This window comes from Macaca mulatta, chromosome 10, assembly GCF_049350105.2.
Source record: "Macaca mulatta isolate MMU2019108-1 chromosome 10, T2T-MMU8v2.0, whole genome shotgun sequence".
Taxonomy (NCBI): Eukaryota; Metazoa; Chordata; class Mammalia; order Primates; family Cercopithecidae; genus Macaca; species Macaca mulatta.
The window spans coordinates 6,965,844-6,991,416 of NC_133415.1; the positions used below are offsets into that span (position 1 = coordinate 6,965,844).

The 25,573-nt window shown below is 45.5% G+C and overlaps 1 protein-coding gene and 1 pseudogene across 2 annotated transcripts; both read left to right on the forward strand.

Annotated features, from left to right (window-relative positions):
• Nucleotides 1–19,883: 19,883 nt before the first annotated feature.
• RTL6 (retrotransposon Gag like 6) lies at nucleotides 19,884–25,347 on the forward strand. 2 transcript variants are annotated; one of them, XM_015150409.3, is made up of 2 exons: nucleotides 19,884–19,944; nucleotides 20,172–25,347. In XM_015150409.3, the coding sequence occupies exon 2, from the start codon at nucleotides 20,436–20,438 to the stop codon at nucleotides 21,153–21,155; it is 720 nt and encodes a 239-aa protein (XP_015005895.1). In that variant the 5' UTR covers nucleotides 19,884–19,944; nucleotides 20,172–20,435; the 3' UTR covers nucleotides 21,156–25,347.
• LOC144331606 (uncharacterized) lies at nucleotides 22,928–23,531 on the forward strand (annotated as a pseudogene).
• Nucleotides 25,348–25,573: the final 226 nt, after the last annotated feature.

The following is a 25,573-nucleotide window of genomic DNA, read 5'->3' on the forward strand; positions in this document are numbered from 1 at the left end:
CAAACTCCTGGGCTCAAGCAATCCACCCGCCTTAGCCTCTCAAAGTGCTGGGATTACAGGCATGAGCCACTGCGCCCGGCCCACACCGTGTTTTCTTTCTCTCCGTCCCTCCACCCACTTGCAGCTTTCTTCCCAAATTAGATTCATGGTGGCATACAAAATCCATTCCTCATCCCTAAGATGCCCCCAGGCATGGGAGGCAACACTAATTTGATAGTTTTCCAGGACACTAGCAAACACGACTATAATTCCAAGATTAAAAAAAAAAAAAACCTCAGTGACAAGTGCATACCTCCAACCACACAATTCCATCCCGATTGCTCAATTTCTTTTTGGTGATCACTATCAAGATTTGAGCCCACGATTTCTTCTGAATCCCACTTGGCCACTGCACATAACATCACACTTTGCTTTCCAAACCCTGTTTGTGATCTGCCTGCCCCCGCACTCTCAGAACTGGCAGAATGGATCTGAGTGGCATTGAGGAATCCAGGGGGTTTGTACAGGAGCGAGAGTTTCATTTTTCCCTTAATTGAATTACTTATCACTGGAAGTTAAATGGCTGTTTCTGAAAAGCAGCCAGACACTTTAGACAGAGGGATGTTTGGCTCCTGAGTGATATTCCTTTTTAACACATGAATTGGTCACCAAAACCTCTCCAAGCCTCAGAAATGCTAGACTCTATTCTGAGAGATTTGGCAATTTCACCTGCCTTTTAATGCATCGGCAGGTGTGTGACAAGCATGGGGCTTATGCACAAAATGAATTTTTGGCCTTTTTGTCTATTATTGTAGCTCAGGAATACACTCACAGAATTGGGAGACTATGGTTGGGATGGCCCAACATAAAATGTATTCCAAGAAGTAATTGCAAAATTCACTTGGGGGTGGGGTGGAGGGAGTTGAGGCAGCACTCAAAGACAGAGGCACTCATCCTCCTGAACAACCAACACTGAAGTGCTTCAGTAGGTCCATGTGACTGCTGTGATATTGTGATATAATTAGAAACGTATATTTTGGTCTTTGTCCCTGGCTGCGGGCCAGAGCTCTGAAAACCCTTGTGACAGGGGTGCTAGGAAAACCTTTTGTTCTAACATTTGGTCTGCGACCCTGGTTCCTGACAGTGATTCTGAATCCCTTGGAATTTCTGGGGAGATAGAAACACCTTTTATTCTAATGAGGTGATGCTTGGTGGCTCCTGGGTGGGGGTTGAGGGCTAGAAAGACCCAGACATGATTAGAAGCCTGGAGCTTTCAGCTCCACCCACCACTCTCCAGGCAGGGGAGAGGGGCTGGAGACTGAGCTAATAACCGGATTTGCCTCCATGATGAAGCCTGAACTACAGGTGCAGAGAGCTTCCAGGTGGGTGAGCACATCCAGGTGCTGGGTGGTGCCGCACCCCAACTCTGGGGCGACAGAAGCTCCTGCTCTTGGGGCCTTCCCAGGCCTCGCCCTGTATGCCTCCTCCTCTGCTATTCACCTGCCCCCTTTATCGTCTCCTTTATAACAGACCAGGGAGCACAAGTGCAGCGTTTCCCTGAGAGCTGAGTCCTGGCGAATTAATCGAAACTGAGGAGAGGGTCATGGGTGACTTATAGTCAATTTAGAGCCAAGTTGAGTGGAAATGTGGGTGACGTGGGGATTCAATACTTGCAACTGGTGTCTGAAGTGGGGGACAGTCTTGTGGGACTGGCCTTTACCTGGTGGGGTCTGCACTAATGCCAGGTACATAGTGTCAGAACTGAGTTAAATTGTGGAAAAACCAGCCAGTGTCCAGGGAGCTGCAGAATTGGTTGGTTTAGGAACACATATTTGATGTCAGATGGGAAGTGGTGGTGAGACCATAGAAACTTTGGTTTTTTTTTTTTTGAGACGGGGGTTTCACTCTGTCACCTAGGCTGGAGTGAGGTGGCGCGATCTTGGCTCACTGCAACCTCTGCCTCCTGGGTTCAAGCGATTCTCCTGCCTCAGCCTCCCAAGTAGCTGGGATTATAGGTGCCCACCACCATGCCTGGCTAATTTTTGTATTTTTAGTAGAGACAGGGTTTCACCACTTTGGCCAGGCTGGTCTTGAACTCCTGACCTCAGGTGATCCACCTGCCTTGGCCTCTCAAAGTGCTGGGATTACAGGTGTGAGCCACTGCACCTGGCCTATTTTTAGTTTTTAATTGCCAATTAAGAGAGACAGGCTATGAGTATAAAGATGCTGACATAGATTAGATTATCGTTCCAGAATATTCACCCCCTGCCCCGCACCCCCATGGGGGATGGCACTTCTTCACCCCTTGGTGCTGGACCTGGACATGTGACCTGCATCGGTTCCACAGTGGGTGGAGCCCAGTTGCCCACTTATTGGTGTGACTTGTTTTGGTCAAATGGAAATGAGTAGCTTTGCCACTGCAAAGACCTGAAACGCTTGGAAGAAGTGGCCTCACCACACTGCACTTCTACCATCCATGAGAAGGCTGCCCCGAGGTAGCTGCTGCTTCTTTGGCTTGCAGCCGCAAACAAACACAGGTGGAGCACACCTGGATTCAACCTGCAGCTTAGAGTCAAGCCTGGCCCAGTCCTTGTTCACTGACCTCCAACTAACCACAGGCATGCGGGAGAGAAGACTTGATTATTGTTTGAAGCTGTTGAGTTTGGGGTGGTTTGTTAGGCAGCATCACTGACTATAGCTGACTGATACAAATGCCAACATGGTTTCAAACATAAGCCTCAAAAGGTAAGGGGGTCTGGCTGCAGTGGCTCACGCCTGTAATCCCAGCACTTTGGGAGGCCAAGGCAGGTGGATCACTAGAGGTCAGGAGTTGGAGACCATCCTGGCCAACATGGTGAAACCCTGTCTCTACTAAAAATACAAAAACTGTCTGAGAGTGGTGGTGGGCGCCTGTAATCCCAGCTACTCAGGAGGCTGAGGCAGGAGAATCGCTTGAATTGGGAGGCAGAGGTTACAGTGAGCCGAGATCGCGTCACTGCTCTAAAAAAAGGTAAGGAGGAACCCCCCTTGCCCCCGGCCAAGTGCAGGCATCAACTCGTGACGAAGTTGCTGATGGCAGGGACAGCTCTGCAGATGCCCCATTTCCATGTGGACAGCGCCTCATTTCTCCAGGCAGCCTGCACTGACTGAAGAGAAAGAAATGTTTGGCTTTACTACTTCACCATCTTGTCCCATGAAACCCAATTTTAAAGTCAAATTAGCTGTGCACACTTAGGTTTCAGTCTAAATGCTGTGGTGCTACCAACGTCCACAAATTAACTGAAGTGATGAGGTTGAGGGGACACCAAGTGGGCTGAGGTCACACCCTCTGGCCTGTGCAGCTGGGTCACTCTTGCGTAGGATGACTTGCTCGTCCCACGTTTAAAATGGAAATTCCCCAATCCCAGGACCCCTCTTAGTTTGGGGGGATGGGGTTCCTCTATACCCACTTAGGCTTGGGCTGGCCAGGTCTTTGACAGCCACTGTAAGATGAATTCATTCATTTCAGAAACATTTACACTTTGAAAAATTTGTGTCTTAGGATTATGGAGACATTATTCCTGCAGTAAACAAGATAAAAATAGATGCAGACATTAGGATGGAAATTAGGCTGGTAAAGATGGTGTATGAAGCACACACTATTTCTCCCTCTCCCTCTTCAAACCCACTAGCATGACATTCAGTGGATTTTTACAGATGTTTATCCACAAGGACAAAGAGAACAGGACAGGAGACGATGGAAATAAGATTTGAGAAGCAGAAAGAGACACGCAGCACCTGACCCGGCAGCTCTAAGATGAATCAGAACAGGTGTGGGGGGAATCTGAGAAGCCCTGACTTACCCCACAGAATCCCCCGGAAGAGGGATGAAGGGTGCCTGGCTAAGACGCAGTTTGATCCTGATTCGTCTCCCTGGTGCCATGCTGGGGTGGTGCCCTCCTATACCCTGAAGCTTATGCTGGCAGAGGAAACGCAAATTTGGTTGTAGTAAAGAAAGCTTTATTGAAAAGGGCTATTGCAAGTGGGTGGAGGGGAACTATTGTAATAGAATGAGGTCTGCAAGCATCTCCGGAGTTCTAGAAAAAGTTCTAGAAAAAGTTCTAGAAAAGAAAAAAGAACTTTTCTTTTCTAGAGAGGAGTAAGCAAAGCTAGAAAGAGCCAGGTGTAGGGAAATGGGATGAAAGAATGGTGTGTGGCCATGTGCAGTGGCTCATGCCTGTAGTCCTAGCACTTTGGGAGGCCGAGGTGGGCGGATTACTTGAGCTCAGGAGTGACCGGCCTGCCTTGGTCTCCCAAAGTGTGGGATTACAGGCATGAGCCACTGCACCTGGTCACAATTTCTTGATTGTTAATCAAATTGAACTTTTCTTTCCTCTTTTTTTTTTTTTTTTTTTTTTTTCCAGTCTGTTTGCTGGCCTTTTGGGTTTCCTCTTCTAAGAAGTAACTCTTCAGAGTCTTTCCTTATTTTTCTATTGGATGTACTCCTGGTCATAATTTAAACAACGATCTTCTCTCATCTTGACTTTGGTGTGTCTTCATTTTGTGTTATTTGTGTGTGTGCACATGAGGAATTGTTACATGTTTTGATTAACTGAATTTACCTCTCTCTCTTGGTAGTTGGGGTTTTGGTGTCTTACTTAAGGGAGACTTCATAACCCTGGGGTCAAATGATACTGTCCTATATTTGCTTCTAAAAGTGTTAGAATTTTGCTACTCATCTTTAGGTCTTTTACCCATGTGTTATTGATTTCTGCGAAAGATGTGGAAATAAACGTGTCACATCCTCCAATACAGCAGGGGAAAGTGAAAAAAAATCAATGAACTGGAAACTATACCTGAAAAAAGTATCTAGAACATGGCACAGTGGGACAAAGTGGCAGGAAATCTGAAAGAGGCATTGAGAGACATAGATAATAGACATGGAGCACAGACCCAGAAGGATGAGAAGAGTTAGCATCCCCTGTGTTCCAGAAGGGGATTAGGGAGTCCATGTGAGTGAGCAACATGGGAGATGTTTAGACAGATTTCCAGAATGAATGTGAGACACCAATCCTTGAAATCAGGAAATCCTATCAATTTCCAACAAAATAAATAAAAGAAATTCACACTTAGGTAAAGAATAACAGGGATGGAAGGAAGAGTGGGGGCGAGACAGAGAGAGAGAGAGAGAGAGAGAGAGAGAGAGATGTGGGGAAGGAGGGAGAGAGAAAAAAAAGGAGGAGGGGTAGGACGGACCAATGGCTGGCTCTCAGTAGCAAAAATGGTAATCTGAAAATAGTGAAAAATATCTTCAATACGCATAAAGAAAATATCTACCCAGCAAAAATGACTTTCAAGAATGAACGTAAAGCTCAGCACTTTGGGAGGCTGAGGCAGGAGGATCACTTGAGACCTGGAGTTTAAGGTCAGCCTGGGCAATGAAGTGAGAGCTTGTCTCTATAAACAAAAAAGGCCACATGTGATGGTTCATGCCTATAATCCCAGAACTTTGGGAAGCCAAGGCAGGAGGATCACTTAAGGCCAGGAGTTCGAGACTAGCCTGACCAACATGGCAAAACCCTGTCTGTACTAAAAATATAAAAAATTAGCCAAGCATGGTGGCAGGTGCTTGTAATCTAGTGACTCAGGAGGCTGAGGCACAAGAATTGCCTGAATCTGGAGGCGAAGGCTGCAGTGAGACAAGATTGTACCACTGTACTCCAGCCTTGGTGACAGAGTGAGACTGTGTCTCAAAAAAAAAAAAAAAAAAGAGAAAAAGAAAAAAATGAAAGTAAAAATAAAGACATCTTCAAATATTTAAAAATCTGCAGGGATTTGCCCCGAAAGATTGTCACTAGAAAGAATTCTAAAGAAAAGTCAGATAAATAAGGAAGAATGATGAGCAAAAACAGTGCTCAATATGTGAGTAAATCAAGACAAAACTGATTACATAGAAAACCAACATTTTGTGGGGTTTTAAAAGATACGTGTTTACCTTATTCATCAATATTATACAGCAGGAAAAGACTGATCAGAGTTTGAGTGTTTAAGGTTCTTGTGTTATTTAGAAAAAGTTAAAGATTGTGATGAATCTCAGAATTCCTTACTAAAATTACTAGGGCAACCACTAAAGGAATAAAAGTAGAAGCTATAACTTCCAAATTAATAGAGGGAGATACTGGAATGAGGAAAAGGAATTTAATCCAACAGGAGTTAAGGAAGGTTAGAAAAAACAAAATTGGTAGCACAATTTGAAAGCATGTAATGCGTTGGTGGAAATGAATCCAAATAAAACTATAACTACAATAAATATAAATGAAGTAAACTTGTAAAACTCTACAGTTAAAGATTGTCATACTTAAATTAAAAAAAAAAAAATCTGGTCAGGAGTTTGAAACCAGCCTGGTCAACATGGTGATGGTGAAACCCCATCTCTACTAAAAATACAAAAATTAGCCAGACGTGGTAGCATGTGCCTGTAATCCCAGCTACTTGGGAGGCTGAGGCAGGAGAATTGCTTGAACCCAGGAGGTGGAGGTTGCAGTGAGCCAATATTGCGCCATTGTACCCCAGCTCTTGGCAACAGAGCAAGACTCTGTCACAGAAAAAAAAAAAAAAATCTATCTATAGGGTATTAACAATAGACACACCTAAAACATAAAGGCATAGAAAAATTGAATGCCACTTACTAAAAGAAAGTTATAGCTATATTAATATCAGACCAATTGACTTTAATGTAAACCACTTGACCAGAGACTAAAAGTGCTGCTCATAATGAACAGTTCAATTAACTAGGCGTCTGTAACAATTAAAATTTTGTATGTGTCTAATAATATAAATAAAAATACAAAAAGCAAAAATTGATAGAATTACAGAGAAATAAATTCACTACCATGTGGGGAAGTTTTAGTATACCTCTCTCAGCCATTGATAGATTAGGAAGATAAAAATTTAGGAAAGATGAGAATATTAGAATAACAAAATAACTAAGCTCAAAAGGAAAACAAAAGACAAACTTAATCCAGGTAGAGGAGGAGCGCCTGCAGCAGCATCCTCATAAAAATCTATGTTCTCACTACGTTAGGAGACCTGCAGAGCAGAGGTGTACTTGGCATTGGTTGAGGTGAACCTGTTATTCATATTTGCAGTCAAAGCATCTCTGATATTTTATCTGCTATTTTAACAGTAGAAGCTGTTACAAACGTTTACAATTTTTTTTTTTTTTGAGATGGAGTCTTGCTCTGTCCACTAGACATGTGGCGTGGTCTTGGCTCACTGCAACCTCCGCCTTCCTGGTTCAAGCAATTCTCTGCTTCAGCCTCCTGAGTAGCTGGGACTACAGGCACATGCCACCATGCCCAGCTAATTTTTGTATTTTTTAGTAGAGATGGGGTTTCACCATGTTGGCCAGGCTGGTCTTGAACTCCTGACCTCAGGTGATCTGCCCACCTGGGCCTCCCAAAATACTGGGATTACAGGCATGAGCCACCGCACCCAGCCTTACAAAATTTTTATATATACAGTTCTGGAAATTGGGCTACAAAAAACATTGTGACAAAGTTCATGCTGAGTACCAAAATAGACTTCAGCCTCCAAGGCATCCTGTCTTTGCTGCAGTCATTAATCAGACCCTTGAGATGTTGGAGCCCTTTGTACATCAACCTAATGTCCTTGAGAGGCACGCAACTTTTTGTAAATAAGTCCTCTAAATTTTTGTCGCACTGTTTTCAAATTTGTTGGAAGTCTTTAATCAATGTGTTCAATAAATGAGTGCCAAGAATTTTGAGCTTTGAAGCTCTAGTGAATTATAATTATCAGAAACAATCCTTGCCAATAGAGAAACATGGAAATTCATTCCTACAAAAGCAAGGGAGGAGATGAAGAAATTAAATGCTGAGAGCTCCAATGGTGTACGAGGTATAATTTTTAAATCCCATAATTGTTTTTGGAATAGCTCAACATGTGGGGAAGAAACTTTTGATGAGATTCTTAGTTTTAATTGGAAAAATTTATATTCAGTACTGGAATGGAAGGAAATCAAGAAGGTCTACTGTTTTGCAGCATCTAAATTTGATTAAACATTCGAAAGGATAATCAATTTTGCCAGAGGGGAGGGGATAAGTTTTGGCTTATAAAAATATTTGTTGATGAAAATTACCCTGGATGGAAGCAGCATGATTGAAATCTATGGAGATATTTGAGCTGGAATATTTACACATTTCAATTAAAAAAAAAAACTCAGAATATCCTCCATTTAGTAGAGTTTTTTTCTGAGCTTACCTATTACCTCAGCACCTATAGGAAGAGGATTTTCTCAAGTAAAATATGGTCTCCAGAAAACAGTTAATTAATGTCCACAGATGTAATTTATAACAAAAGAATACAACTTTGAGTAAGACTCTAAGTGATTTTATCAAAGAAGTAAGAATAGTAAGACCATACTTAAGAAAAAAATGTTTTTAGGAAAATGCCAGTGGCATTTATAGGTCCACCACTATAACAATCTAATTTTTGTTTGTTTGTTTGTTTGTTTGAGATAGAATCTTGCTCTGTCGCCCAGGCTGGAGTGCAGTGGCGTGATCTCGGCTCACTGCAACCTCCGCCTCTCGGGTTCAAGCGATTCTCCTGCCTCAGCCTCCCGAGTAGCTGGGACTACAGTTGCCTGCCACCATGCCTGGCTAGTTTTTGTATTTTTAGTAGAGGTGGAGTTTCACCATATTGGCCAGGCTGGTCTCGAACTCCTGACCTTGTGATCCGCCCTCCTCAGCCTCCCAAAGTGCTGGGATTACAGGCATGAGCCACTGTGCCTGGCCAACAATCTAATTTGTCAGGCAATACATAACATTTCAGAAAATGCATTATTTTAATTATCTCTAGCAACTTGTTTTTCTCTCAAAAGCATCTTAGCTTGAATGGTAACCCTAACTTTCCTAAGACCTTGACATGGTCGGTCACCCCATCTCCTCCTGGAAGCCTTTCCTTGGCTTCTGAGGCTCAGCAGTTGCCTGGTTTTTCATCTGCCCCATTGGCCACTCCTCAGCTGACATCTCTGGTACCTCCTCCTCAACCCCTAGGCCTCTAAACCATGGCCTGCACAATTTTCAGCCTTTTTCTTTTTCCTGTTTACACTCTCTGCCAAGGTGATCACAGGATTGGGCTTTAAATACCGGTTTTTAATGATTCTCCAAAGGACCTCTTTCCAGAACTCCAGAATCCCATATTCCAGAGCCAGCCTGATATCATTCCATTGGGGGAATTTGTTTATTAAGTTTTTTATTTCCATAGGTAATTGGGGAACAGGTGGTGTTTGGTTACATGAGGAAGTTCTTTAGTGTTGATTTGTGGGATTTTGGTGCACCCGTCACCCAAGCAGTATATACTGCACCCAATTTGTAGTTTTTTATCCCTCACCCCTCCCCATCCTTTTCCCTTGAGTCCCCAAAGTCCATTGTGTCATTCTTATGCCTTTACATCCTCATAGCTTAGCTCCCACTCCAAGCTCAACCATCTGTGATCTTCTCCTCACCAAGCCTATTTGTCTCACCTTTGTTGCTGCTTCAGTTGATGCCTCTACATTTATAGAACCTGGGGGCAGCCTTAAGTCCTTGCTGTTTCTCACACTTCACATCCAGCCCATCAGCAAGTCCTGTTGGCTCTGCATTCAAAATATAGCAATAAAAATGGGGACTTAACGAATTACAAATAGCGGTAGTTTGTTACACAGCAATGGCTAACTAATACAGCCTGGATTTAATGAATGTGGACACTTTAATATTGTATCTTTCTCCAGTTCTGGAAAAGTTTTCAGCTATTTTATCTTATCAGATATTGTTTCTCTTCCTTCTTTGTTCTTTTCTATCCTTCAAGTGTTTTACCTTTTTCATATTTTTCAAAATATCTGCCTCTTTGCTGCCTTCTGGATGAGTTATTCAGTACTTCCTTCTAATTCATGATTTATTTAGCTGTGTCCAGCCTAAATTTTACACTCTCTATTAAGTATTTACTTCAGTTATTTTCTTATTTTCTTTTTTTTTCTTTTGTTTTTTTAGATGAGGTCTTGCTCTATTGCCCACAGGGCTGGAATGCAGTGGTATGATCACAGCTCACTGCAGCCTTGACCTCCTGGGCTCAAGCAATCCTCCCACCTCAGACTCTTGAGTAGCTGTGTCTACTGGCATGTGCCACCGGACCCAGCTAATTTTCTAAATTTTTGTAGGGACAGGGTCTCCCTATGTTGCCCAGGCTGGTCTCAAACTCCTGAGCTCAAGTGATCCTCCCACCTCAGCCTCCCACAGTGCTGGAATTACAGGCGTGAGCCACCATACCCAGCCACATTTTATTTTTTAAACATTTTTTTTGTTTCAAGATTATTGTAGGTTCACATGCAGTTGTTGAGAAATAATATAGGAAGATCCATCATACCCTTTACTCAATTTCCCCTGGTTGTTACATCTTGCAAAATTATAGTGCAATATCACAGCCAGGATCTTGACATTGATGTAGTCATGACACCAGAAGGGCTGCCTGTTGCTCTTGTAGAGTCACACCCACTTTTCCTCTGCCCCAACCCCCTCCTTAAGGCCTGGCAACCACTAATCTGTCATTTTGTAACTTCAAGAATGTTACATACAATATATCCATGTAACCCACAGGTACATTTGCATCCTGGATCTAAAATTTTTAAAAGGGGAATCATATCTTTTGGGACTAGCATTTTATTGATTGATTGATTGAGACTGAGTCTCGCTCTGTCACCCAGGCTGGAGTGCAGTGGCACGATTTCAGCTCACTGCAACCTCTGTCTCCTGGGTTCAAGTGATTCTCCTGCCTCAGCCTCTCGAATAACTGGGATTACAGGCATGTGCCATAATATCTGGTTAATTGTTGTATTTTTAGTAGAGACGGGGTTTCGCTATGTTGGCCTGGCTGGTCTCGAATTCCTGACCTCAGGTGATCCGCCCACCTCAGCCTCCCAAAGTGCTGGGATTACAGGCATCAGCCACTGCACCCGGCTGGGATTGACAGTTTTCACTCAGCATAATTCTCTACAAACTCATCTCATTTGTTGCCTGTATAAAAAGTTTGTTCCTTCTTTTGTTGAGTAGTATTCCATGGTAATGATATATCATAGTTTTTCTAATCATTAATGTCTAGGTTGCTTGCAGGCTTGGGCCATGTAGTTGGTATAAACATTTGTGTACTGTTTTTGGTGTGAACATAATTTTCCGTTTCTCTGGGATAAATACCCAGGAGTGCAATTGCTGAGTTGTACGGTAGTTGCCCGCTTAGTTTTTGTTTGTGTTTTGTTTTGTTTTAAGAAACTGCCAGACTGTTTTCCAGAGTGGCTGTACCACTTTGCATTCCCATTAGCAATGTATCCACTTTCTCTGCATCTTTGTCTGCTTTAGGGATTGTTACTATTTTTCATTTTAGCCATTCTTAGATGTGCATGGTGATATTTCATTATGATTTTAATTTTCATTTTCCTAATGGCTAATGGCGTTAACTACCTTTCCATGGGCTCACTTGCCATTTGTATCTCTTCTTTGGTGAAATGCTAGTTCAACGTCTTTTGCTCATTTTATAATTGGATGTTTGTTACTTTACTGTGGAGTTTGAGAGTTCTTTATACATTCTAGATACTAGTCCTTTGAGGGACATCTGATTTGCAAAAATTTTTCTCTTAGTCTCTAGCTTGTATTTTCATCCTCTTTCACATAGCAGAAGTTTTAAATTGTGATAGAGTCCAATTTATTAATTTTTCCTTTTATGGATCTTGCTTTTGATATTAAGTCTAAAAATTCTTTGCCTAGCCCTACATCCTAAAGATTTCATCCCAGATATATAATTTATCCTATAGATATAGTTTTATAGCTTTATGTTTTGCATTTAAGTCTGTGATCCATTTTGAGATAATTTTTATAAATGTGAGACTCAGATAGAAGTTCTTCTTTTTTAAACCTATGGATGTTTAATTGCTCTAACACCATGTATTGAAAAGACTGTCTTCCTTTAATTAAATTGCTTTTGTAACTTTGTAAAAAATCAGTTGGGCATATGTGTGTGAGTTTATTTCTGAGTTTTCTATTTCATTGATCTTTGCGTCAATCCCTCCATCAACATAACATAGTCTTGATTATTGTAGCTACGTAATGTCTTGAGATTGGATAGACCAATACCTCCTATTTTATTTTTCTTCTTTAAAATCATTTTACCTATTCCATTTCTTTTGCCTTTCCATATACATATTAGAATAATCTTCTCTATAGCTACACAAAGTCTTGCTTGGACTTTGGCAGATGTTACTTTAAACTTTCACGTCAACTTGGAGGATTGGAGGATAACTGACTTTGTGTGTGTGTGTGTGTGTGTGAGAGAGAGAGAGAGACAGAGTCTCACTCTATCACCCAGGCTGGAGTGCAGCAGCATGATCTCGGCTCACTGCAACCTCTGCCTCCTGGGTTCAAGCGATTCTCCTGCCTCAGCTTCCTGAGTAGCTGGGACTACAGGCACCCACCACCATGCCCAGCTAATTTTTATTTTCAGTAGAGATGGGGTTTTGCCATGTTGGCCAGGCTGGTCTCGAACTCCTGACCTCAAGTGATCCACCTGCCTTGGCCTCCCAAAATGCTGGGATTACCGGTGTCAGTCACCTCGCTCGGCCCACTGACATCTTTACTATGTTGATTCTTCCCATCTGTCTTAGTCTGTTTGTGTTGCTATAAAGGAACACCCGAGGCTGGGTGGTGTATAAAGTAAAAAGGTTTGTTTGGCTCATGGTTCTGGCAGGCTGTACAAGAAGCATGACACTAGCATTTGCTTCTGGTGAGGGGCGCAGGCTGCTTCCGCTCTTGGCGGAAGGTGAAGAAGGGCTGGCATGTGCAGATCACATGGTGAGAAGGAAAGCAAGAGAGAGTGGGAAGAGAGACGCCAGGCTCTTATAACAACCAGTCCTTGTGGGAAGTAACGGTGGAACTCACCACTGTGAGAACGGCACCAAGCCACTCATGAGGGATCCACCCCGGGGACCCAAACACCTCACATCAGGCCCCAACTCCAAAAGCAGGATCAAATTTCAACAGGAGACTTGGCAGAGCCAAACAAATCATATCCAAACCATAGCGCCGTCCATGACACACTGTGTCTCTATTTAGGTCTTCTGATTTCTTTCATCAGTTTTTTTTGTTGTTGTTTTCTGCATGTAAGTCCTGTACCTAGTTTGTTAGATTTGCATCTGAGTGGTTTTTTTTGAGTTATTGTAAATGATATTATGTTTTGTTTTGTTTTAGAAATAGTCTCACTGTTGCCCAGCCTGGAGTGCAGTAGCATTGATCTCGACTCACTGCAACCTCCACCTCCCAGGTTCAAGCAATACCACCATACCTGGCTAATTTTTGTATTTTTAGTAGAGATGGGGTTTCACCATATTGGCCAGGCTGGCCTTGAACTCCTGACTTCAGGTGATCCACCTGCCTCGGCCTCCCAAAGTGCTGGGATTACAGGCATGAGCCACCGTGCCTGGCCGATGGTACTGTATTTTTAACTTTTCTGTACATGTGTTCATTGCTAGTTTATATAAATACAATGGATTTTTGCATGTTCATATTGTATTCTGCAACCTTGCTGAACTTATTAGTTGTAGGAAGTTTTTATGTTTGTTCGTTGTATAGATTCCTTGGGATTTTCTACATACACAATTATGCCTCTGAAAATAGGGACAGTTTATTTCTTATTTTCAATCTGTATATATTTTATTTCCTTTTCTTGCCTTATTGCATTGGCTACAACTGCCAGTACTATGTTGAATGAGAATAGTGGGAGTGGACATCATTAGCTGGTTTTCCATCTTAGGAGGAAAGCACTTTGTCTTTGGCCGTTAAGTATAATATCAGTTATAGGGTATTTATAGATACTTCCTATCAAGTTGAGGAAGTTCCCATTTATTCTCATTTTTATGTGAGTTTTGATCATAAATGGCCATTGAATTTTTTCAAAAATATAATTCACATACCATAACATTTTAAATAAACTTAGTAGTTTTTAGTATAGCCACAATGTTGTGCAGCCATTAATATTAATTCTAGAACAATTCATCACTCAAAAGAAATCCTATACTCATTAGCAGTCATTCTCCTTCCTTCCTTCTTCTCAGACCCTGGCAATCACTGCTCAACTTTCTGTCTCTATGGATTTGCCTATTCTGGACATTTTATATAAATAAAAATTATACAACATGTGGCTTTATTCTTGACTTCTTTCACTTAGCACAATGCTTTCAAGGTCCATTCATATTTTAGTATGTATCGGTATATTATTCCTTTTATAGCTTGCTAATATTCCATTGTATGGTGATACCACATTTTATTGGTCCATTTATCAACTGATGGACATGTGGGTTGGTGCCTTTTTGTGGGAGGGGGAAGCTATTAGGAATAATGCTTGTATGAACATTTTTGTACAAATTTTTGTGTGGATATATGTTTTCAATGTACCTAAGCATACACCTAGGAGTGGTTTAACTTTTTGAGGAATTGCCAAATTATGTTCCATAGTAGCTGCACTATTTTACATTCCCACCAGCAATGTATGAGGTTTCCAACTTTTCAACACATTCACCAACATTTGTTATTGTCTGTCTTTTAGGTTATGGCAATATGGGGGTGGGGGTGTGAAGTGACATCTTATTGTGGTTTTGATTTATATTTCCTTGATGGTTTATGATATTGAGCATTTTTTCATGTGCTTATTGGTCATTCATATATCTTCTTTAAAGAAATGTCTATTCAACTCCTTTGCTCATTTTTATTAGGATATCTTTTTATTATTGAGTTGTAGGAGTTCTTTATACACTCTGAATATTAGACTCTCATCAGATACATAGTTTGCAAATATTTTCTTCCATTCTGTGGGTTGGTGTCTTTTGGCTTTCTTGATATGTTCTTTGAAACATAAAAGTTTTTTAAGAACAGAGTGTGGAGAAAAAGCCGTACTGTACCAAGATCAGGTACCTGTGAAAAAGTACCTTTTTTGTTGTTATTTTTTTGAGACAGAGTCTTGCTCTGTCGCCCATACTGGAGTATAGTGGCGTGATGTCTGCTCACTGCAAGCTCCGCCTCCCGGGTTCAAGCCATTCTTCTGCCTCAGCCTCCCGAGTAGCTGGGACTACAGGCACCCGCCACCACGCCCGGCTAATTTTTTGTATTTTTAGTAGAGACAGGGTTTCACCGTGTGAGCCAGGATGGTCTCGATCTCTGACCTTGTGATCCGCCCGCCTCGGACTCCCAAAGTGCTGGGATTACAGGCATGAGCCACCGCACCCAGCCCCACTCTGTTCTTTTCACAAATATTATTCCTTCCTTGTTCTCACTGAGCATCCCAAAAACACTTACTTTAAAGTCTTTTTTTCAGACTGTTTATTATTTTAATTTCCTCTGGAGTTAATTCACATTATAATTATTGATTTTTCTTTACTATTATTCTTAGCATAAGATGTCTTTGTGGGCTTCAGAGTTTTGAATCTCAGGATCATTTTGTGTTGAAAGACTTTGTCTCTGTTTCTCTCTTGGTACTCCCTTTCCCCATCGAGCAGTTTCAGGTGGCTCTGTGATGCCTGGTCTGTGGTAAAGAAACATATATATACACACATATATGTATATTATATATACACACACACACACATATATCATATATACATATATGTATAAAATATATATGTGTATATTTTATTGGTGGTTTGGAATCCTGACCCTCTTGGTCTATTTGTTAAACCAGGGGGCAGGAGATTAATAACGCTGTATCTGTGTTCTCCTTTGCCCCAGGGCCACACTTTCACATAAACTGTCACACCCCGCCCCCATGAAATGACTGAATCCAATTTTTCAGACTTTTTTTCTGACATAGGGTGACTCCTCTGTCCCCCATCCCCTGGCTTCAAATAGGAAGCCTGGCTGTGTTCCCAGCCTTGGGTCCCTATTATGTCTCAGGTCCAGAGCCCGGCAGGCCCATGTCAATACTCAGAAGTTTGTGTTTCTGGACCATTGTGAAGTTTATCTTGTTTATCTTTTTCAGCCCACTTATATCCTTTCAATAGTTTCTTTGCATATTTTATTGTTCTGTGTTCACAGCCCAGACAGGCGCCTCAGGGCATGAATCATAGCTTCATCTGGATGAGCAGTCACATATTCTTCTCCTGTTTTTATTTTTAAAATTCCATTAATTTTTATTTTGCTCTATTTTTATGGGCTGCCATCTAATTTCCCCTTGGAAGTAAAGTGAAATACAGATAAATTATTTATTTCTTTAAATGTTTTATAATTTCTGAAATTGGGGTGCACCTTTATATTCAATGCACCTGGGAATTTAAGATTTATGTTGTCAACCACACTTGGAATTGTGGCAGACACTTCACTCATGTGCACAATATCCAGGGGCCTAGAGAGACAGAGAGACAGATGGAGTGACTCCAAGGAGTGGATGGCATTCCTCTGTGTATTTAGAAGAACTTGGAGGGATAGAAGGCTGCAGGCTCATTTCTGTTTTTGAAGTCATTGACTTCAGTCAAGGTTAACACAGCTCCTGCCCCCATCTGATTTGGAAGATCTCATGGAAGAAGTTTAAGGACACAGTCTTCCTTATTTCCCTCTTGCTTCATGCACACTGGGGTACAAGTATCCTTTCCAAGTTCTGATACTGTAGTTGTGGGACCAGCCCAAACTGGGCCTACCCTGTTGATAACAAAATGTCAAGCTGCCTTTTAGGTAGAATAGAGCCCAAAACTGCAAGTCATGTAGCCTGGGCATGTGCCATAACAAAAGCTTTGACCTCTAACAACACCCAGAACCAATGATTCCTCCCCTTAGAACCAAGAAGACTGGGACATGACCAGAACTTGAACACCAGAACTCATTCACAAGCAAGGGGGTCCATCAGCCTGGAAGGTCTGGGGCTAAAATCTACTTTAACATACATTACCACATATGGTCAAATTTGAAGCCCTCCAATCAGACCCTGGAAAGCCAGCATTCCTAAATACTTTCTCTTGCCACCTGATCCCTTAAAACTTGCCCCATGCCTCAAATCAGGGAGATGGATTTGAGCCCACCTCCTCTCTCCTTGCTGGTCAGCTTTGCAATAAAGCTTTTCTTTTCTCAAAAGCTGGTGCCATATTTATTGGCTTCTGTGTGCATCAGGCAGCAAGACCACTTGCTCAGTAACAACATCCTCATGCCCTAATTATCTTGAGTGGAAACTGTAGGTCTGAGTGAATCCAGCTCTTGCTGGGTATTGTTAACTGAAGAATGACGAAGTTCATAAACCTGGAAAGGAGAGTTTTATTTCTCATAAAAGGTTGCATCCTGCAGAGTGGCCGTTTGAATAGGCTGGGAAGTGTAGCCTCTGGCCAGAAGCCATAAACAGGCACTTCAAGGGTTGGAAGAGTAAGACAGGAATTTATGTTGAACAGGGTGGCCAAATATACATATTCAATAAGCTACAGGAGGAGTCATAAATATTTATGAGAAGAGAAATATGCACATGTGCAACTGAGCTTCATGCCCCTTCATGGGTAGCATCTACAAAAAATGGCAGTGTTAGCATGATCTGAGGGTGGAGTTTTCAGCCCTTTAACGTTAAAAGGTGAATCAGAGGATACAAAAGCTTTCACTGCACATCCTCCACAGCCTGGCCAGAACCACTCTAGGGTTGGTGGTCTCTTACCAGGAAAGAATGCTGGTCAGTTGTTGTGTGCCACAAAAAGGGAGGGGCAGTGTCAGATGGTTGGTTGGTATCAATGCTGAAGTCTTTCAAAGGGGCTTGTTTCTGTTTAACCCTTAGGGAAAAAAGCCTAATGGTGGTTATTGGTTATGGAGGGGGGGCAGTTAATGAGGTGTGTCCAACCTCCCATTTCATCATGGCCAGGAACTTCCCAGGTTTCTCTGGGGTCCCCTGGCCAAGAGGCGTCTGTTCAGTTCGTTGGGGGGCTTAAATGTTTATTTTTATTTCTCAGTATCTTTTCTCTCCAGCCATGCCAGTTTGAAACTGACCATGCAGAAGGATCACCTAGGTCAAGCTGGAAATCCAGACCCAGAATCAAACAGTTCTTACCCTTTGGCCAGTGTATTAGTCTGTTTTCACGCTACTGATAAAAACATACCCGAGACTGGGCCATTTACAAAAGAAAGAGGTTTACTGGACTTACAGTTCTGTGTGACTGGGGAGGCTCACAATCATGGCAGATGGTGAAAGACATGGAGGAGCAAGTCAGGTCTTATATGGATGGCAGCAGGCAAAGAGAGAACTTGTGCAGGGAAACTTCCCTTTTTAAAACCATCAGATCTCTTGAGACTCACTGTCACAAGAAGAGCACAGGAAAGACCCACCCACATAATTCAATCACCTCCCACCAGGTTCCTCCCATGATGTGGGAATTGTGGGAGTTAGGACTCAAGATGAGATTTGGGTGGAGACACAGCCAAACCTTATCAGCCAGGTATCTTCACTCCTTGGTATTTACCCTGGGGAACCCAGCAGAGAAAGAGGTGGGGATTTATATACAAGTGTAGTTTATAAAACTTTAGCATGGTAAACAAGATAAGGATCTATCAAAAAGGGTATGGCTAAACACGTTGTGGAACAGGATTTCCATGGACCACAGGCATTAACTGAAAATCAAGCTTCTGAACTATCTTTAATAGGAAAATGCTCAAAGTTCAATGTGCTATTATGGTTACAAAATACTCATAAAAATTAATATTTTGTAGAACATATCATAGAAAAATGACTGGATGGAACTACAGAAATATTACTATTTGCTTAGCTGGGTGTGCTGGCCTCTTCCTGTGGTCCCAGCTGCTGGGGAGGCTGAGGTGGGAGGATGACTTGAGCACAGGGTTCCAGGTGGAGGGAGCTATGATGGTGCTACTGCACTCCAGCCTGTGCAACAAAGTGAGACCTTGCCTTAAAAAAGTAATATATATATATGCACACACACATATATGTACATTATATATATATGTATTACTATTTGCTATCGTTAGGTGGAGGGAGTCTGAGTAGTATAAAGTTTTACTTCTCTGACATCATTTGTTACATTACATTTATATTGAAATCACAATAAGGGTCTGACGCGGTGGCTCAGGCCTGTAATCCCAGAACTTTGGGAGGCCAAGGCAGGTGGATCCCCTGAGGTCACGAGTTCGAGACCGGCCAGGGCAACATGGTGAAACCCCATCCCTACTAAAAATACAAAAATTAGCCGGGCATGGCAGCACGTGCCTGTAATCCCAGCTACTTGGCTGGCTGCGGCAGAAGAATCGCTTGAACCCGGGAGGCAGAGGTTGCAGTGAGTCGAGATCGCACCACTGCACTCCAGCCTAGGCGACAGAGCGAGACTCCGTCTCAAAAAAAAAAAAAAAAAATCACAATAAGAAGAACGGTAAATTATCAAAAAAAAAAAAACCCCAATGACAACCACAGAAAGAGCCTTGCAAGCCCTCTTGGGAGGAATGGCTGAGAGAACACCAGGAACCCGCCCTAATGAAGACGCCTCAGCAACCACAATCTTCCCTGATTGGCAGCTGGGAAGGACTCGCAGCGACGGCCCGAGCTGGGGGAGGCGGGGACTTTTTGCGTCACTTCCGGAGGCGGGGCTACGGCCATCCCGAACGCGCGGGAGCAGGCGGTCTCCATGGCAACCAGTGGGGCCCGCCTGAGGCCCGCCCGCCGCCGCCACCGCGCCGGCCCCGCCCGCACAAAGGCCGCGCGGTGACCCGCCCTCTGCCGCGACCCCGGCCCCGCCCCGGCCCCGGGCCCTGCACCTGCCGGAGGCCGCCCGCCGCCATCGCCAGCGCCGTCGCCCGGCTGCGCTGACCGGGAAGCAGTTCTCCGAGGGCCGCGCGGTGACTCATCGGCCTGGCCGCGTCCCCCGCGCGGGCCATCTTGGTCACGGCCGGCGGCGGACGGAGCCGCGGAGGAACCGCGAGACCCCAGGTACGCGCGTCCCCGGCCCACTGCCCGGCCCGGCCACTGTGGTGGCCCCCAGGCCCGCGACCGCGGAGGAGCAGACCCCTTTGTTCTCCCCCGGGCGGGCGCGGGGCGGGCGCCGCGGGGCTTTGTGCAGCCTCGCCACCCACGCGCGGGCCCTCCACGCCGCCTCTCACCGTCCTGCCCGCTAGTCGCAATTGAAACCTTAAAAACATCTTTTCTTAATCCTCCAGGGCCCAGAGAGGTCCAGCCGCCCGTCCGGCTCCGTAGCCCGCGAAGTCTGCAGTAAAGGAGCCGCGTGGGACCGGGGCTGAAGTCCCCAGGGCCTGCCCCCCGCCTGGCACGCGTGCCCCTCTCTTGGGCCCTCAGCTTGGGGGTCTCGCAGCGCCCTCGCGTTGTGCACCCCACGCTGCCGCCATTTCTACAGGGGCCCACCTGGTCACCACACCCCCTTGGCCCACCCGCGGATCTCAGTCCGTGGCTGACCTCTGGCCAGCATGGTGCAGCCGCAGACGTCCAAAGCTGAAAGCCCGGCCTCGGCAGCGTCTCCGAACGCCCAGATGGATGATGTTATTGACACCCTGACCTCCCTGCGCCTCACCAACTCAGCGCTGAGGCGGGAGGCCTCCACCCTGCGTGCAGAGAAGGCCAATCTCACCAACATGCTGGAGAGCGTGATGGCAGAGCTGACCTTGTTACGCACCAGGGCGCGGATCCCGGGGGCTCTGCAGATCACCCCGCCCATCTCTGCAATTACTTCGAACGGGACTCGACCCATGACCACACCTCCAACCTCTCTGCCCGAGCCCTTTTCCGGGGACCCAGGCCAGTTGGCGGGGTTCCTGATGCAGATGGACAGATTCATGATCTTCCAGGCCTCCCGCTTCCCGGGTGAGGCCGAGCGCGTGGCCTTCCTTGTGTCTCGACTGACTGGGGAGGCGGAGAAGTGGGCTATCCCGCACATGCAACCTGACAGCCCCTTGCGCAACAACTATCAGGGGTTCCTGGCAGAGTTGCGGAGAACCTACAAGTCTCCGCTCCGGCATGCGCGGCGCGCCCAAATCAGGAAGACTTCTGCCTCTAACAGGGCCGTGCGAGAGAGGCAGATGCTCTGCCGTCAGCTGGCCGCTGCGGGCACGGGGCCTTGCCCAGTGCATCCAGCTTCCAACGGGACTAGTCCAGCGCCAGCCCTGCCTGCCCGAGCACGGAATCTTTAAGAATCCGGCACCACTTGGTAGCGTCTGCAGCCACCCAGGTAGCATACGCTCTTTGCTGTGTAGAAGAAATGCCCATAGGACAGCATCGCCCCTGTTTGAAGACCTCCCTTCTTGCCTCTCCAGATGTGTTCCCCAAGGAGATCTTCCTTCCATCCCTCCTGGCGCCCTGGTTGCCCACCTTGCTGCGCTTCCTCTTATGTGCTAGCTTTGTACCTATCGCTCACTGCATGCTCGCCTCCCTCTTGCTGGCATCCCGGGCTGTTTCAATGACTACCGCTCTGCTGCTTAGGCACAGGGACTCTGCCGCACGCTGACAAACCACGAGGGCTGACCCCTCCCAGCCTGACTTGGTTCATGGAGGCTCCTACTCTGCCCTCTCCAAGCTCCTTTGGCGGCTCCCCACCTGGTTGCCCAGTTCCTATTGATGAGCTCTGGACAGAAAGATGCCAGTTTGGCCAGGCTGGTGGCTTGATGGGTGTACCTGGAGAGGGAGTCTGGCTTCCCACCCAAGATGCCTGCCAGCCCTGCCAGGGCCCAGTGCAGCAGGCAGGGCCTCATCCGTGCTGTAGTGGTCGAGTGGTCACTGCTAGGAGTGTAGTTCTACCATTTCCAGGGGCCAGGTTCCACTCTGCATGTGAGTATGCAGTCTGGGAGGCCCCACTGCTCTCACTGGGAAGGACCCGTGTTGCGTCTCTGTTAATGCCTGGCTTCAGCTTCTGGTGTTCTGATCGAGCCAGAAGTTAGGGGAATCTGGAACTTGCCTGCTAAATAAGGTCATGGTGGACTCTCAGCCACTGGTCAAGTCTATCAGGCTGCAGGTTCCAGCACACTTGCACCTGAGGGCCATAGCAGGCTGAGGGTGGATACCAGTGACTCCCTTTGCTGCCCAGAATCTCCATGGGCAGTGCCACATCGGCTGATGCTCAGTCACTCCTGCTTCTGCACCCTGTCACTGTCTCAAGCCTTGCCCAGCTTGAGACCCGTTCCCATCTCCATTCAGGTGCCATGTGGCCTTCACTGCAGCCCTGCAGCTACTCACACACCATCTGTGGGTCTCCAAAGGCACCTTGTAGCATGTCCTTCCCATGCCTGGGCAATCAGATGGGCTGCCTTTGTCCAAGAGAAAACAGACTCCCTTTGGGAAACATCCTTAAGCACTTAAGGCCGGGGAGTGTCTGCCTCTGGCAACCCAGCCAGGGTCTTGGTGGCATATGTAAAAGCAAAGAGCTGTGGACTGTCGTTGTCTTAGTGTGGTGACAATGCAGCACTGGCATGCATGTCCTGCTTCTGAAGGACCTGGTCCTTCCTCACAGAGGGGTGACCAAGAAATCATTTTGTGGCTGAGTTTGGCCATGCCCTTTGGACTGAGCTGTTCCGCCATATTTCAATGCCAAATGAAACATATTGACATGACCTCCTGGACCGTAGGGATTCTTATCCTGGGCTCATCTGCCCCTGTCTGAAGGGTCCTGGCTTGACTGCAGAAGGACAACCTCCGCACCCACCTAAAGACATGTATGTGTCTTGGGACCCCAGAGGTTGGGTCCTTGGACCTGGCTTCTTAAGAGTTTTGATGATGCTGGGAAAAGTGACTGCGATTCTGAAGAACCGCTGCCTTGCAAGGGCAAGGACATTCAGTGGTTGCTGGGGTCCGCAGGCTACTGCCACCCACTCATCATCAACTCTGTTAGCCCAATTGCCCTGCTGAACAACTGCCTGAATACAGGCTTTAGGTTCCCCTGGACTCCAGCCAAGGCTGTTCAGGTGGGACCATGGTGCTCTTTAAGTATGGACGGAGGGAGGACACAGTGGGGCCACCATTCCATGAATGGGAGGTGTACAGATTACTTTCTCTTTGTGCCCAGTTCTGTTCTGTCTCCAGCAGCTAGATTGGTAAGACTAGTACCTGCCAGGCAGAGGTGCCCCCAAGTGAAGGGGTACAGTGGCACCTGGGAAAAGGCATCTGGAAGGTTTCCATGTGGCCCAGCCCAGCATGGAAGCAGGGTGGGAACTCTGCCGTGTCGCCAGCCCTGGCTCTACCCAAGTGGCTTGTTAAAAGCCATACCATGTCTGTGTCAGGCTTGTGCTGCCCCACACCCCAGAGCTGCCTAGGAAAGACCGTCCACACTCCGTGTCCACACCTGCAGCCGGGTCCTCTGCCTATGGGCACCCGATCCAAGCAGCTGCCCCACCTTTGTTTGGCTGGTGATTTGTGTTTTTTCTCTCGGTGCTTATGTGTGCGGGCTTGGGAGGAGTACTGGTGTGCGCTTAGGACCTTCTTGATAGCTCCCTGCACTTGGGAACATGGAGCAGATGAGAGAGGTCGGGGCTTGCCCTTCAGCTTGAACTTGGAAGAAGCCCACATTGGAGAGGTGAGGACCCGTGGTGGCTTTAGTGGAAGATACCTTAGTCTCCAGCTAAGGAGGATGAGGCGCAGCCCCAGAGGGAGACCTCTGACCGGGGATCAGGCTGAAGAACAAAGTGGGGGAAGGGAGTGCTTTGTACATATTTTGGGGTTATAATTTATCTAAATTTTAGGAGAACAGGTATCGATTGGTAAAACGGACAGGCAGTAGTGTTCAACAGCGCATGTGAAGGCAAGTTCTCTTTTCCATGGTTGTGACATCTTTGGACTGTATTGTGACTGCTCTCTGGTCCACATGGTACCCCTCTGGTAAGTAAGCTTCATTGCATACCAGGGCATCACTGGAGATGGAAGTTAGTGAAGGGGTGACTCCGTGGCCTAGTATAGTGTGACCCTGGGACTAACTTAATGTCCTGAAACATTTTGGTGACTTCTAGGAAACAGCAAAGACCTATTTCATTGGCCCCAGGTAAGTATGTATTGAGCAGTGAGGAGGAGTGGAAAACAAAACCCAGAAAGTGTGGCAGGACCAGCTCCTGTTGTCATGGCAGACAGAGCTGCCTTGGGTGGGCACCACCCTGGCAGTTCCAGCCTGTAGGGGAATGAAGAGATATGGGTTGAGCTAGGCATGTGCTGAGGTTAACTTAGGGAACAAGCCCTGGGACTGGACAAAAGGGCCCATGCTGCAGCCACCGACTGGGGGCAGAGCTCTGGGTGGAAGAGGGAAGAGATCCTAGCAGAGGCGCCTCCATCTACAACCACAGCCGTAAGGCTCATGGCACCTCTGCTTGGAGAGCACTGGTTTAGGGACTTAGAGAGGTAGGCACAAGGTGGGTCTCCTGGGGAAGAGAAGCAAGAGCAGACTGTTGGGCCAACAGGAGAAGCTCCCCAGAGTAGGGGAGAAGATTGGGGTATATGGCCTTCCATGTGGAACAGACAGCCCGCGTGTCACTGTCTCTTGGGGACCTGAGGTTGGGTGGGGTGGCAGTCGGCACAGCACAGATGGGGTAGAGATGGGAGGAAACCCAGCTCCTCACTTACGTGTGCCTCATGCCTTTGCATACACAAGCACCAAACCTACTAGGTCTTCTCATTATCCATGTAAACCACATGTTAGATAAATTTTTGCAAGTAGAGGAAAGAAGGAAGTAAAACATCACATTTTGGTGTCTCTCAGGCTTTCCCCCCCAACTATAGTTTCTTTGCATTTTGTTTTAACATAGTTTTGCTGCTGTCTTCTGTAATAATACAGTTCTGTGCAGCTATTTTAGCATATCGGGGGCATCTCCCCTTCTGATTACTAAATATTTTATTTTGGAGTGGCTATGTACTCCTCCATCGACTAGATGGACCATCGTGCCAGTTGCCGATCACTAATGCTGTTACTGATTTTTCATTTATAAATTGATGAATATCTGTGCACAGGCTGTTTCCCAATGTCAAGTTATTTTTTTGGGGTAGACTCCCAGAGGTGGGATTCTTGAACTGAAGAATATGAAAACCTTTGAGGCTTTTACTGCATATTGACAAAATGGATTCCAGAAACATTTGTATCCCCTTACACTGCCACCAGCAAGGATAAACATGTCCATCTTGCCCGTATTGGGCATTATCATCTGGCTAAATATTTGCTAATTTGATAATGAAAACATAGCATTGTGTTTCAGTTGGCATTTCACTGATTTCTAGCCCAGTTGAGCATCTTTCATGTGAAGCGATTGTATTTCCTCTTTTGTGGATTGTCAGTGTCCTTTGCTCTATCTTCTGGGGTCTGATAAATTTCTATGAGCTCGGTATATATTAAAGATATTAACCTGGTGTGTGTCATATTTGCTGCAGCTGTTTCTGGGTTTTTACTTAGTGTGTGTGTTTTATCTTATTGAGATTTTGACATAGTCAATCTGTCTCCACAGCACTGTGTCTGCTAGACAAGAACACAAGGCAGGCAGGTAGAGTTTGTCTGTGTTGTTCATGGCCGTAGCACTAGCACCTATGACGATGCCTGGCACGTGATAGGTACTCAGTACACATTTGTCAAATTAGTTACTCCAGT

Bases quoted from the DNA above. Each gene is read 5' to 3' on its own strand.
- RTL6 (XM_015150409.3), top strand. From the start codon at position 20,436: ATGGTGCAGCCGCAGACGTCCAAAGCTGAAAGCCCGGCCTCGGCAGCG.